General features: G+C 42.4%; 1 protein-coding gene across 1 annotated transcript in view; it reads left to right on the top strand.

Annotated features, from left to right (window-relative positions):
* ITFG1 (integrin alpha FG-GAP repeat containing 1) overlaps positions 1-15,441 on the top strand; it is a 214,537-nt gene that overhangs the window by 130,669 nt on the left and 68,427 nt on the right. The window contains exons 11-12 of the mRNA XM_065416532.1: positions 10,814-10,964; positions 14,419-14,527. Coding sequence (XP_065272604.1) covers positions 10,814-10,964; positions 14,419-14,527 — 260 coding nt within the window. The remainder of the gene's footprint in view (positions 1-10,813; positions 10,965-14,418; positions 14,528-15,441) is intronic.

The raw sequence follows: 15,441 nt of genomic DNA, 5'->3' as shown, positions 1-15,441 counted from the left end.
TGCTGTTTCATCTCCTGCCACATCCTATTGATTTTGAATAATAGCCTTGTAACATTGACAGCATGAATATATTTAAATAAATAAATTCATTTTTTTGCTCCCAAATGTGCCTTTGAACCCCAAAAGTCCTTATACTTGAAGAGGTTTAATGCAGAGTGGGCTGCTATATGTTTTTCTGCCTATGAAGGATGATTTACTTAAATACTTGAATCAGAATCTGCAGATTAGAATTCCAATCTACATGCATTTGTATTGCCTATATATAAATTTATAGGCAATACAAATGCATGTATCTTCTCTCTTTTGAATAGGATTGTATTTAAAATCTTGGAATTTCCAATATTCAAATGATAATAAATAGGTAAGAGGATTTAAATCCAGTTACTATACAACAGTTAATCTCTTCAGTGTTGTTCTAATGTATTCATTTCTTTATACTCTGTCTTTAGAGACTCTAATAATATTCAAAACTTTTTTTTTAAGTACTGCATATGCATCTCTATATTATTTGCTACATTCAGCCTCCTAATTAGGAGTTTTCTCTAAGCTATATTAAATTTAATGGTAACCAGTTACTTTCAACACAACTTTTCATGTAACATCCCAAAAAGCATGGAAAATGGGTATTAAACTATAAACATAAAACCTAACAAATTATTTTCCAAGGATACTTTTTTTTGTTCAAATGTAGTAACCTAGGCATTTTTACTTGCTAATAGTATATCGTCATGTTATTGTACATATATATCATGAATAGCAGTTTAAGAACAGTGAACCATATAGTTCACAACTAGGAAATTGAACACGACTACCCATATTTGAAGTAAACAACCACTAAGTAGATAAAAATACAAAAGAGAGCATATTTTTAAGCAACTTCTCTTCATGGTATTCTCTTGGTGGAACAAAATAATACATTTGCAACACCCTGTATGATCCTTTGCATCAGCATTACTTGAAAACATATTTCATCAAATGTTTCTTAGTAGCTCATTATTGGCTACAGGCTGCCAGATGTAGGGTAAAACAAGGGATATCCCTTAATATACAGGCTAGACGGGCAACCTAGAACTGAGTAAATCTAAAAGATAGAGGCCACTCTATATGATCATGAATGTTTGGAGCTAGGTATTAGTCATTCAGATTTCCTTTAGGTAACAGGCAGTCATTGTAAAGTTCATAGAATGACACACGGTCAGGTGCGCATGAGGAACTGAGCAGTGGATATTTACTACTATTTCCCAAAAAGTATGTTAAAATAACCTTAAGGTGGACGCAAACAAAACCATGAAAGAAAGGTATTCTGATTTAAGCCAGGCCTCTTGTAACTTGGCCCTGGTAAGTCTAGCTTTGCAGCAATATACAGTCTTTTATTGGAAGGTCACACTACACTAAACATTACATTCCCTTGACTATACTTCATAAATTGTTTGGAATAATGTTATGCAGGTGGTAAATAAATTAGTTATACCAATCTGCATACTCAGCACTGGCTGGAGAACTAAATATTTTGTTAATGTTGTGTGTAGCATGCTAAGGGTGATGTGGCAGTCCTAAATCAGAGTTCCTTTGCTTGGTGGGCTTACATTGCTCTGCCGCATATCAGTACTTCAACTTAATTGCTATATTTTATTTTTTTAACATTAGCATAACTTGCATTGACTTGACATTTTATCATTATATTACGGTCTGCTCATTTTCTACCCCCATTCCCCCCCCCCTTTTTTTTGTTTTGTTCTTGAATTGTACGCTCTCAGGGATATCGTTTTGCCATTTAAGGACTCTCTTCCTTTGTCAGACTCAAGAGGTTTGTTTTGAGATAGTAAAGCCACCAAGTGTCATTAAAATAATAGGAAATTGGCCTTGTCACAAACTTGCTATAAGAGTTTACATATGTTTAGATGGCCATAATAGACAGTGCTGTTCTTAATACATTTTTTTACCCCTTACTTAAATAATTGGGTGGAGAATTCTAATCACGGTTGAGGTTTTTTCACAATTGTTCGTATTTTGTTAGTTATAATACTACTTTCATTATTATTACTTTGGGGTTTTTTTGTTGTTGTTGGCTTTTTGCATATTAAGAATCAAGGGACTGTGTTTATCCTTAAATTTTGTGTACTAGTTTATTTATTTATTTTTAATCAGGATTTAAAAAAAACAACCTCTAAGTATGTACAGACAAAACCTAGATTTGTGCCTGTAAACAACCACTGTTCCTGGTCTCTGCTCATCCATGAGAGAGACGCAACATCTGTGAATTTGTGTTTTTTGTCCTCCGTCTACTGAACATTTTTCTATTTGTGTGCTTCTCAGCTTTCAACATATATTTAAGTTTTTCCTTACATCGTCTGCTTATTTGCAATGTTGCCTGCCTTCCAGTTTTTCTTGCTTTTCTCAATGCCATTTTATTATTAATATCTTTTCCTAGTGTTTCTTTTTTTGCAATGTAATTTCCATTGTTGCTTGTCCATACTATGAGCTTCTGATATATTCTTTTGGCATGGGACCATATTTCTTGACTGCGTGCTTCAACAGAGAGGCATTCAGACAACCAAGGAAGGAAAATGTAGGATACAGTAGTAAATAAGTTTCCTATGGTTTCCATCATATATAGGGTAAATAGTCAGTCTTGAACATATGATGCAATTCAAATCTGAAAAATCATCTATCTTAAAAATTAGTATCTAATCATTTAGATTAAATGATAAAACAAAATATTGTGGTTGGAAACTAAACTGGGAGAGAGCCTCTTAGGCCTGGTCTACACTAGGAGTTTATGTCGAATTTAGCGCCGTTACATCGAATTAACTCTGCACCCGTCCACACCACGAAGCTATTTAGTTCGACATAGAGGTCTCTTAAATTCGACTTCTGTACTCCTCCCCAACGAGGGGAGTAGCGCTAAATTCGACATGGCCATGTCGAATTAGGCTAGGTGTGGATGGAAATCGACGGTAATAGCTCCGGGAGCTATCCCACAGTGCACCACTCTGTTGACGCTCTGGACAGCAGTCCGAGCTCGGATGCTCTGACCAGCCACACAGGAAAAGCCCCGGGAAAATTTGAATTCCTTTTCCTGTCTAGGCTGTTTGAATCTCATTTCCTGTTTGGACATCGTGGCGAGCTCAGCAGCACTGGCAACGATGCAGAGCTCTCCAGCAGAGATGGCCGTGCAATCTCAGAATAGAAAGAGGGCCCCAGCATGGACTGATCGGGAAGTCTTGGATATGATCGCTGTGTGGGGCGATGAGTCCGTGCTTTCCGAGCTGCGATCGAAAAGACGGAATGCAAAGATCTACGAGAAGATCTCTAAAGCCATGGTAGAGAGAGGATACAGCCGGGATGCAACGCAGTGCCGCGTGAAAATCAAGGAGCTGAGACCAGGCTACCAGAAGACCAAAGAGGCAAATGGACGCTCCGGATCCCAGCCCCAGACATTCCGTTTCTACGAGGCACTGCATTCCATCCTAGGTGCAGCCGCCACCACTACCCCACCACTGACCGTGGACTCTGAGGATGGGATATTGTCGACGGCCGGTTCCTCGGAGATGTTAGCGGACGGGGAAGATGAGGAAGGAGATGAGGAGGACGAGGCAGTCGACAGCGCTTACAACGCTGATTTCCCCGACAGCCAGGATCTCTTCATCACCCTTACAGAGATCCCCTACCAACCGTCCCCAGCCGTTAACCCGGACACAGAATCAGAGGAAGGATCACTCAGTAAGTGTTTAAAACATCTAAACATTTATTTTTAACAGAACAGGAATATTAACAATATTAACAATGGGTTTTGCATGATTACTTTGCCCTAGGCGCTTAACTTTTCAGTCCCTGGCAGTGCAACTACTGAAAAAAATCTAACAATGTCCGGTTTAGCATGATTGTTCTGCCCAAGCCGCTCTACTGTTTAGTCCCTGCCAGTGCAGCTACAGTAAAATCCGGTCTATATGTCCAGGGATAGAGCTGAAATCCTCCATGGACATCTCCACGAAGCTCTCCTGGAGGTAATTGGAAAGCCTTTGCATCAGGTTCCTGGGGAGAGCGGCCTTATTGGGTCCTCCGTAGTAGCAAACATTTCCGCGCCAGGAGACAAGCAAGTACTCGGGGATCATTGCCTTGCAGAGCATGGCGGCATACGGCCCTGGTCTTTGCAGGCTTTCCCGAAGCATCCTTTCTTTTTCCGTCTCTGAAATCCTCATCAGAGTGATGTCGCTCATGGTGACCTGCTTTGAATTAGGTAGGGGAATGTTAGTATTGGGACTGCTTGCCTGTTCCTTTACAGAACTGTAACCGGCGGATTACAGCCATGCGGTGGAGGCGGGAGAGGGGCAGCATACAGGGATCTTTCCCTGGGACAGCCGCAAGGGGGTGGGACAGGGGCAGAGTTCATGCTTGCCGGATTGCTGGCAGCAGGGACTGGCATTGCTTTTAATGTGAAAGGAGGCCAGTGCTACTATTAAAGTTTTAAGCAGCCACAAGTCTACGGCTTACCATGTCGGCCTGCTACACAAATTCCGGTGTCCTGCCCCGCTTCTCTGATCTGCACTGCAAGACCCCAGGCACTGAATGCAAAGGCCGAAAATTCTACCTTGTCCTGAGTGCGCATGTGATAGGTGCTATGCATGGTCTTGTTCACAGAGAAAGACTATGTTCTTTGTTCACAACTAAATTTATCTTTCTGAGGAATTCACTCCCTTTTTCCCATTCCCACAGCTGCGACTGTCTCCCGACCTAGCCTGGCATCACACTCCCAGAGGCTAGCGCAGATTAGGCGTAGGAAGAAGAGGACACGGGAGGACATGTTCTCGGAACTTATGGGCTGCTCCCGAGCCCAGGCAGCCCAGCAGACCCAGTGGAGGGATAACTTGTCCCAAATGCACCGATCACACATGGAACGGGAGGAGAGGTGGCGGCAGGAAGACCAGCAGGCGACTCAAACGCTGCTTGGACTAATGAGGGAGCAAACAGACACGCTCCGGCGCCTTGTGGATGTTCTGCAGGACCGGAGGCAGGAGGACAGAGCCCTGCTGCAGTCGATCTGTAACCGCCCTCCCCCGCCACCAAGTCCCATACCCCCCTCACCCAAAGTCCAAAGAAGGAGGGGCGGCAGAGTCCGTGAAAACTCTCACTCCACCCCTGCAGACTGCTCTAGTACTAGAAGGCTCTCATTCCCCAAAATTTGACAAGTCCTTTCCTTCCCGCCTCACCCAAGCCCCCGTCCAAATTTCACCCCCCAGGTTCATGTGTAGTTGCTAATAAAAAATACGTTTCTGTTAATTACTGTTTCCATCATGTTCTTTTAAAGGAGAGTCTGTCTGAAGGGGGGGGAAGGGGGTTGGTAATTGGACAGGACAGTCACCTTTACCAGGGTACAGAGGCGGGGGCAGGTTCAGCAGCAGGGCACACACACATTGCAGTCACTAGTTACCCTGGTCAGTCTGGGAGGTGGTTTTCATGTTCTGTGGGGGGGGGACGGAACTCTGTGACTTTGTGGCGGGGGAGGGCAGTTAGAGATCTTATGCAGCGGTCCTTATCCTGGATCACAGAGCCACGCAGCAGGGGATCTGTAACCGTCCTCCCCCTGCCACAAAGTCACATAGCCCCCACACACACAGAGTCCCGAACAGGAGGGGTGGCAGGCTCCGTTGAAACAACCAGTCCACCACTGCGGAGCCTGTCATTCCTGGAGTTTAGAAGCGTCATTTGCATCACTACACTACACCCGCTCCCCACCACAGTCTGCGTCCCAGGTTCAACACTTTCCCGCGAAAACAGTAATAAAGAAAACGGTGTTCATTAACAAAATTCAAGTGATTTTATTTTTAAACGTGTGTTGGAAGGGGGGGAACGGGGTATGTAACTGGAGAGGATACTGAACATTTAGTGGGTAAAGAAACGGGGGCAGGTTCAGCTTCTCTGTACACAAACTTAAAAGTCACAGGTTACCCTGCTCACTCAGGAACCTAGCTTTCAAAGCCTCCCGGATGCACAGCGCGTCCCGCTGGGCTCTTCTAATCGCCCGGCTGTCTGGCTGGGCGTAATCAGCAGCCAGGCTATTTGCCTCAACCTCCCACCCCGCCATAAAGGTCTCCCCCTTGCTCTCACAGAGATTGTGGAGCACACAGCAAGCTGCAATAACAATGGGGATATTGGTTTCACTGAGATCACAGCGAGTCAGTAAGCTTCTCCATCTCCCCTTGAGACGGCCAAAAGCACACTCCACCACCATTCTGCACTTGCTCAGCCGGTAGTTGAAGAGTTCTTTTTCAGTGTCCAGGGCGTCAGTATAGGGCTTCATGAGCCAGGGCATTAGCGGGTAGGCTGGGTCCCCGAGGATGACTATAGGCATCTCCACATCCCCAAGAGTTACTTTGTGGTCCGGGAAGTAAATACCTTCCTGCAGCCGTCTAAACAGACCTGAGTTCCTGAAAACACGAGCATCATGAACCTTGCCCGGCCATCCGACGTTGATGTTTGTAAAACGTCCCCTATGGTCCACCAGTGCTTGCAGCACCATTGAAAAGTAGCCCTTTCGGTTGATGTACTGGCTGGCCTGGTGGTCCGGTACCAGGATAGGGATGTGAGTTCCATCTATAGCCCCACCGCAGTTTGGGAATCCCATCGCGGCGAAGCCATCTATGATGACCTGCGCGTTTCCCAGGGTCACTACCTTTGAGAGCAGTACCTCAACGATTGCGTTGGCTACTTGCATGACAACAACCCCCACGGTAGATTTGCCCACGCCAAAGTGGTTCGCGACTGACCGGTAGCTGTCTGGCGTTGCAAGCTTCCAGAGGGCTATGGCTACTCGCTTCTGGACAGTCAGGGCTGCTCGCATCCGGGTGTCATTGCGCTTCAGGGCAGGGGACAGCAACTCACAAAGTTCCATGAAAGTCCCCTTCCGCATGCGAAAGTTTCGCAGCCACTGTGATTCATCCCAGACCTGCAGCACTATGCGGTCCCACCAGTCCGTGCTTGTTTCCCTGGCCCAGAATCGCCGTTCCACAACATCAACATGACCCATTGCCACCGTGATGTCCTCGGCGCGGGGTCCCGTGCTTTGTGACAGGTCTGTGCCACTCTCAGACTTCAGGTCTTCACCGCGCTGCCGTAGCCTCCTCGCCTGATTTCTCTGCATCTGCCTCTGGGAAAGGTGGATGATAAGCTGCGAGGTGTTGACAACGGCCATAACTGCAGCGATGGTCGCAGCGGGCTCCATGCTTGCAGTGCTGTGGCGTCCGCGCTGTCACTGACCAGAAAAGTGCGCGAACTGATTTCCCGCCGGCGCTTTCAGGGAGGGAGGGCGGTAGTGACGGACGGATGACGACAGTTACCCAAAAGCACCCTCGACACATTTTTTTTACCCAGAAGGCATTGGCGGCTCGACCCAGAATTCCAATGGGCAGCGGGGACTGCGGGAACTGTGGCATAGCTGCCCACAGTGCACCGCTTCCAATGTCGACGCTTTCCCCGTTAGTGTGGACTCACAAAGTCGAATTACTGTCCTTAGTGTGGACACACACGTTCGATTTTGTAATATCGATTCCACATATTCGATTTAAGTAAAATCGAACTACTCTCGTAGTGTAGACATACCCTTAGTAAAATTTCTTGCAAAGTAACAATCATCTATTACAAATTAATGTATCAAAAGACGATGAAAAAGATAAATTGAAACAATATGTTATGCTCGAGCTGTGTCACCATATCATATATTAGCCTTACCTGACGAGGTACTAATATAATACATAAAGAAATTATAATATGCTACCATTTTTATGATAATGAGCTGTGGTATTAGGTTTAGACAGTATAATGTCAGAAAAATTGCAGAGGTAATAAAATGGTGATGATTCATACTAGATATAAATGCAAAAATATTCTTGACAATATTTTTAAAGAACAAAATTGTTAAAGGAGGCTCATAGTTTTATAAAAGTTTCATTAAAATGTGGAGTGTAGCAATAAACAAAGGACTGAGTCATTTGTTTTGTATAGGAAGTATTAATGAAGAAGGGGATTCACATAACCAATAGCGCACCTCAAATTATCAGATAAGAGAATGGTTGTTTTTTTAAAACAAAAACAAAAACAAACTATTTCTGGATTTCAGCCTGTCCCCCAATCTTAGACATTTTGTTGTGTATTTCTTCCAGTAGATACTTGAGGTGGTTTCAGACTAGTCCAGGAAGTTGTAGGTCTTAGCCACATCCCTTTGATATATTTTTTTTTTTTACCACCAGATTCTTTGCTGGTGGTGTTGCAAGCAGAGCAGCAATTCAGTACTTCTATCTTATCCATTGCAATTGTAGCATTTAAATCTGTTTTGGGGGCAGCAGCTAGCAAAATCTTTCCCCCAAAATCATTCTTCTCTCCCCCAAAAGGGATCAGAGTTTCACTGGCATTCCTCCCCAAAGTGGGCTTCTTTGTACTTGCTCTCTCATCTTTCTTTTGGTGGAGCAGGCTAAATGAGGCAAGCAGAAAGCCAAGAAGTGTTTGTTCATTAAGGAGACGTTTGCAGGGAATCTTTGTGACTTGCCTTTTCTTCCCGGAAGGAAGATCTGGGCTCTCTCAGGGTTGTGTTATGCCCTCTTTCAATTATTCTCTTTTCATCCTCCCTAAAGGTGATGCAGCAGTGGCATCCATGGCAAAGGGCATGATATTCCTACCAGGGGAATTGATCCCAAAATACACTGTACACAGAAAGAGGAACTTTGAAGCTTCTTCAGCAGCCTTTAAAGCCCTCATTGGCAAGTGCATTCTTTTCTAGGCCATAATGTCCAGTTGTGGCAACCTAAAAAACCTTCTCTCTCACACATTCACACTCATATACACACAGAAGCACGACAAATTTAAGTCCATGAAATATCCCTAGTTAATGTCCTGTGGTAGTCATCCGTGGATTCCATGATGCTGCCAGTGAGAGCCATAACAATTGAGTGGCCAGGCTCCAATTCTGGCTTGAAATCCTGGAAAATAGTGACTTTTCAAAGAAAATCCTCAATCCACACCTCAAAATATTGACTGTGGATGGTAGTCCTTGAGATTGGAGGAACACTCTTAGGTCACTGCAATACACTGTGCTGTTTACTGCTCTGTAAAATGGAGATCCAAAACTTCTGTGAGGTAAATAGTAAGTATTAATTAGCTAATGTTCATGAAGTGCATCACAGATTGTCAAGCACCTTATAGCATCCCAGCTGGCTAGTGTGGCTTTGTTGAGCCCTTAATTCAGGTTCTCCTAAAAAAGTCCACACAGGCCAGATATTCAAAACATTCCTTTCTGGTGTCCAGTTTATTAAGTCCTGCACAAAGTCTTTCAGACCACATCTTAAACTTATGAAGTCTTCATTCCTGTTTCAGCTTGGCCCAGCCCCTCCTCCCTGAGGGTCTGTCCTCTCTTTAAAAGTTATTTTCTTTCACCCCAGTCCCAAATTGGGGACAGCTTCTCCTCCCTGGGGGGGGGGGGGGGGGGTCTGTTTTCCCGCTTTCTTAGCGGCACCTTTTGCCTGGAGTTTGGCCTTCTCCACAGACCTCTCTTTCCCTTGCTGACCCTGGGCCCTGCAGGAACCTTCTTACTCCCTGAAATGTCTGTGAGCATCTGCTAACAACCTGCAGCTGTCTCCCCTTTTATAAAGCCCAGGTGCCTTCTCTTAAGCCCTATTGGGCAGCAGGTAATTAATCTATGTGCACTGGACCCCACCCACTCTTAGAGGAGCCAGTCACCGTGTGAGAGACATGAATAATGCAATATAAACACCAGTATTGTCATTTATCAATCTTTGACTAACAGACCTGGCAAATAGTCCTCTCTATTGGTACAGTTGTCTACCCATTGTCTTTTTCCCTCCACAGCATATCATATCCAAATGTAGCAAATAACCTAATACACTGGCAAACTTGTAAGATCTTGTGAGCATGGAGTGAGCTGTGCCCCCACCCCCAATTCACAAACTTGTTTGGATATTGTTTTAACATTTTTTAACTACAACCATCGGCCTTTTAGATTTTGTAGAAAGCTGCTGCTTTCTCCCAAATTTCAGGAGAAAACTTGTAAGCAGGGGGGAACTTTATAAGGCAAAGGTTTATGCATTTTTTTAAGTCTGTAGACTGATGATATTAATGAGTTAGTACCCAGGTTTTGTTCTCCTTGTTGTCTTATCACAACCTCACTGTATCATGTGTCTTTTTGAAGGATAGCAAATGTCTAATTCAGTTTATTTCTGTATCTTGTTTGTTATTGTACCATTGGTTTATAGAAGTTATTGTTTTAGAACAGTAATGAAAAATGTATTGATTAGGAAATTAGTGTAACCTTAAATTTGAACAAAAAGTTCCTAAACCTTAAGAGAATCATTTGATTCATAAAGTCATTGATATATTGATACAAGGGTGGAGGCTAATTTTCTTCATTTATGTAGTATTTCAGTTACATTTTTTTATTAAAGGAAATACTTCAAGTTGGGCTGGACATTAACGAGCATTACAATATTTTTATTAATTGGCTTGGAAAATATCAACAATACTTTCTACTCCAGGACCAGGCTTCTTCACTCTCCCTTTAATCCTTAAATCACTTTAGTACAAATGACCTCTGCTCCAGGGATAAAGTGAAACAAGTTGTCTTTCAGAGGGGTGGTTAGTAGTGTGTAGATTTAAAGTATTCATCAATTGTTAGCTTCTTTTTATTATAGTCGCTTTTCAAGAGGTATGAAGTTATAAATATTTAAGTAGGAGAGATTACAGATGAAATATGATATACAGACTTTCTTTATATGGGATAAGCTGTTAATGGCTTTTTCTTTTACAGCAATCAGCAGGCATTTTTATTAGAGAATGTCCCATGCAACAATGCAAGCTGCAGGAGCATACATCGTATGTTTAAAGTCTACTGGGAACTCTCTGATCTAAATCAAATCAAAGATGCTGTGGTGGCAACCTTCTTTGACATTTATGAAGATGTGAGTTCAGCACACTTCACTGTATTTCTGCTTTTAATTGCTATCTGCCCATTCCTATTTGAGCTTTCATTCTAAAGTACTACTACTTCATATTTGACTAGAAAATCTAAAAAGCTAATGAAAGCTAATGAGTTAATTAAAACAAGTCCTTTAAAGTTGAAGGGTAAGCAATAGAATTTATGGAAGAACTGCCCGATTGATACACTAAGTAATACAAATACCTTGTATAGATTCATGTTTGTTAACTTTTTGGCATAATTTTTTTACATTTATACTAAAAAGGGGGTTCAGTGGCCCTTTGCTATTCTTATCACTAGAGGAAAAAAAAGGCTGCTCATTTTATGACTAATTAACCAAAATACCCAAAGATTTACAACTTTGTTGATTGAAAAATAATTTATTGCTGCATTAAGGGAATTTCCCAATTAATATTAAATCTTAGAGCAAGTAAACTCATTGCAGCATTGTACCGCAACTACAACCACCAGAATTACTCTATCCAACCCCTAGTGACTCTTGTTTTAATCCTTCTGTGTGCATTTCAAGAAGCACTCCAACCCCTTTCCTCCCCCTGACTATTACCTTTGAGAAGCTCCAAATCCAGTCACCCAAACCATCATACTAAACTACCCCCTACATAAAACATACAATGATACAAAACACATGATCCCCATCTCAATGCCAGGCCTTCCCTAAATTCTACTTCCTTGTCAGACTTCTAAACCTTCAGTTATCTCCATGCCCTGATTATCTCTGAGTCCCAAAACTAACCCCAGGCTATCTTTTGGTATATTCTCCATCTGGCCCCTAAATAACTGCCCATTCCATCTTTCCTAGACCACAGACCTTCTTGGAAGTAAGATAGGATTCCAAGGGCTATAGGTGATGGTCAATTTTTGCTGTCCTCTGAGTTTTGGAAAATACTTTCATTTTACCTAATAATTTAGATTGAAATAAGTACTTTAAAATATCATTGAGTGTAAAGCTGATAACTACTTAGCACAGCCATGTTTTATGTTAAGAATTAATAAAAGTGATATAATTCCCATTAAACATAATGAAGGATTCAATCGCATTGCACAGTACATGGCACTTTGTACATAATGTTGTCTGCTGACTAAAGCAGTGCAAAATTAGATAAGAAAATCCAAAACCTGACACAAATTTAGGTCAAACCTGAAACTTTAGCTCAGTTTGCAAACTTAGCAAGTATTGACCTGTGCCCAATTTCAGGTAATTAGGAGGCATATTTGATTTTGATTGCAAAGCAATGAAAATCCAGCTGTTTCACATACAAATTTTGGTATTAAATTCCTAATGTTCAGTGTCACTTGTAATAAAAGATCTGATTTTTAAAAAGGTGTGTCCCCAATTACTTGGGGAATGGCCTGTTAGGTGCGTAACTGACCATATGTGCATGGAGTACATGATTTGCATATGCAGTCAAGGTACACGTTTTTGCGCTTTGTGAGAACTCGTTTTTGAAAATCTAGGTTTCTGATATAAACTTCACAATCTGCCCTAAACAAGGTAATTTGTAATTTACCCTTATTTGGTGGATAGAGTAGTAAGAGGGAGTAAAACCCTTGCCCCTGTGTGGCTCTATTGAGTCACAGGAGGAAGAGGTGGGGCTCTATGCCTGATACTCTCCCCAGGGAGTAGGCAGAGTGTAGATCTCTCTCCCACCTCCATCTGCTTGTCAGCGGTGCAATAAGTTTCAGAGCTTTAGTAAATTATTTCCTCCTTTTCCTGTCCCTGACCTCCCAAGATAAAAGTTGTGCACAGGGAACATGGAAGTAACTGTAAAATTCCTTACCTGGTCTTCTCCTGGGGTGATGCACCTTACACAGGGTTGAGCCTTAGACACAGTCAAGCCCTAGAAAACAAAATCTGCTTCAATCAGAGACACCTGTGTGTAAATTGTCTGTAATTGATTAAAAACATTTAAAGTGACACTTCCATTGTTACTGTACCTAAAAATAGAGTACTTCAAAACTGACTTGTAAGTCTTAAATTCATGATTTCATAGGACACCGTTTTTTAAATTAGATTTTTCTTAAAAAGCTATGTTCATAAATAACTCTTGACAAGTTCTGAATAAGTCCACGTAATTGGAGGGCATTTTATCTCCTCAAGGCAGTTATGTCTGATTCCCAACTGTTACTCTTTGCTGTGTCCAAAACATAGACGAAAATGATTTTTGTATCTTTATCTTCCTTTTCTTTTTAAGTAACTCGCTTGGGGATATTTAGTTACATTAATATATACAAAAATGAAACGACAAATTATGCAAGAAAATCATGGAAGGGAAACCAAAGCAAATACTCAGAGGAGTTAACCTTGCTACCTTTGAAAGCCATTCTTTCAAAATTATTTGGACATCTGCTAATTTGGCTCCATAGCAGTCACTGAGCCAATACACTTCCTTTCAGAAAAGATCCGCTGGGGTAAAACTATGTTATGGTTTTGAGTCATTCTAATCTCCAATTTCACTCCTTAGAGAGCTTCGAGCAGAAGGCAGAGATCACCGTCCCTTGTTCAAGTCAAGTGTCAGCTGCTGGTAATTCACCCAGCCAGCCTCTCAACTCAAAAGTAAAATTGTCCGCTGTAGAGTTGACATGGTGACATAGTATTTGGTGCTTATAGACATCGCAGTTTCATGAGTATCTGACCAGCACCTGTGCTTTGAAAGTTGCATAGGTAGTAAACCAGCTAAATTTATTCCCCACACAAAATTGGGTGTTTTATTTTTTCTTTAATTTTTTGATGTGTCCTTGCAAAGATTAGTTTAACAAAAACATTACTAGAATCAGGTATTCTTCAGGTAGATATGTTTTCAAGCTACACTGATTGTGTCAGCTGTAAAAAATAAATAAATAAAATCCTTGGTTACATGTTTGTTTATATATAGCAGATATTTAAAAACTCAACATTTGCCAACTGATACTATAGTTATTCCAGGTATTTCAGGTATTTTTTAATAGTAACCACTTTATATGCAAATAGTTAAAACACCTCAACTTAAGTTGAGAACAGAGTTTACTCATACGCAAACAGAATTTGGAAGAACATCCCTTCGCTGTTCTACAACCATTGGGCTCCAGAGGGAGTCATTTTCAGCTGTCCAAGGTGCACATGGCTTTGAGGAATGGGTATGTCAAGGGGAAAAGTTGTTCTGAACTGTAAAAGGGGTTTTATGGTCTCATTTGCCCCTCTCCTCTGACTTGGGATGAGAGGTTGGAGAAGAAAACTGATTCCATTATGTTACATGTAATTATTTAATCTAGATAATTTAGAATCTTAATATGAAATCAAAGTTGTTTGGTGTCTTTTAAATCTCACGAAGCACATAAGTTGAGAAATATTTTCTCTCTTTAAGAGGATTTATGTTTACTGTATTTAGATGTTATTTAGCTTGCTAGTTTATTCTAAACTTTTGATCTTTTCCTCCCAGGGAATCTTGGATATCATTGTATTAAGCAAAGGCTATTTCAACAGTGAATTTGCCATCCACACATTAAAGAATAACTTTGAAGCAGATGCTTATTTTGTTAAAGTTATTGGTAAGTGATCACCATAAAATCATATAAAAATGGACTTCATGAAAGCAGTGAATACTTTAACTATTATACTAAGTGTGAAAATGCGAGAAAAGAAAAGCATAGTTGTATTAGTGTATCAAAAGTACCGTATATACTCGTTCATAAGCCAAATTTTTTAGTAAAAAAGGGAAGTACCAAAGAAGAGGGTTGGCTTATGAACGGGTATAGAGAGGGAGAGGTGGGACACAGCCCCTCCCCGCAACAGAGGGAGCAAGGAGAGGTAGCACAGCCAGCAGAGCCAGAAGGGAAGAGGCGGGGCCAGAGTCTCTCCGCTTCTGGCCACGCTGCTCTCCCCCCCCAGGCTCTGAAGCAGCTGCAGCTCCGGGGCTGGCAGGCTGCAGCTGTGCCGCTCAGACCCGCCCCCCAGAGCAGGCTGTGGCCGCACTGCCCAGCCTGCTGGAGCAGCTCCAGCTAGGCCAGAGACCTCCTCCCCGGCCCTCCCCAGATAAGGTGGGAAGGGATGGGATGGGGAGAGTGTGGGGGTCCCGGGCTATGGGTGGGGTCATGTGGGGGGTGGTCACAGGGGTTACTCCTCTGACCCCCAGCTTCTCCCCCCCTCAAAAAAAAATTTCCCCACCAGTTGCTGTCCTGGCCCGTCAAGGTAAGCAGCTGGTGCGCCAGGACACTTTGTTTACTTAGGTTTACCTTCGTGCCTGCAGACACTCGAGGTAAACAAACCATCTCAGCCTGCCAGCAGCTTATTCTGATGGCCCGGGAGCCAAAGTTTGCTGACCCCTAAATTATAGAGAGTTGGCTTATGAACGGGTCATAAAAATTTTCCATTTTTACTTATCCATCTTGTGGGGGTTGGCGTATAAACAAACCGGCTTATGATCGAGTACATACGGTAAGTCTTAAAAATGGAGGGGGCTATT

The sequence above is a fragment of the Emys orbicularis genome, chromosome 14, assembly GCF_028017835.1.
Source record: "Emys orbicularis isolate rEmyOrb1 chromosome 14, rEmyOrb1.hap1, whole genome shotgun sequence".
Classification (NCBI taxonomy): domain Eukaryota; kingdom Metazoa; phylum Chordata; order Testudines; family Emydidae; genus Emys; species Emys orbicularis.
This window is presented reverse-complemented; position numbering and strand designations above follow the sequence as displayed.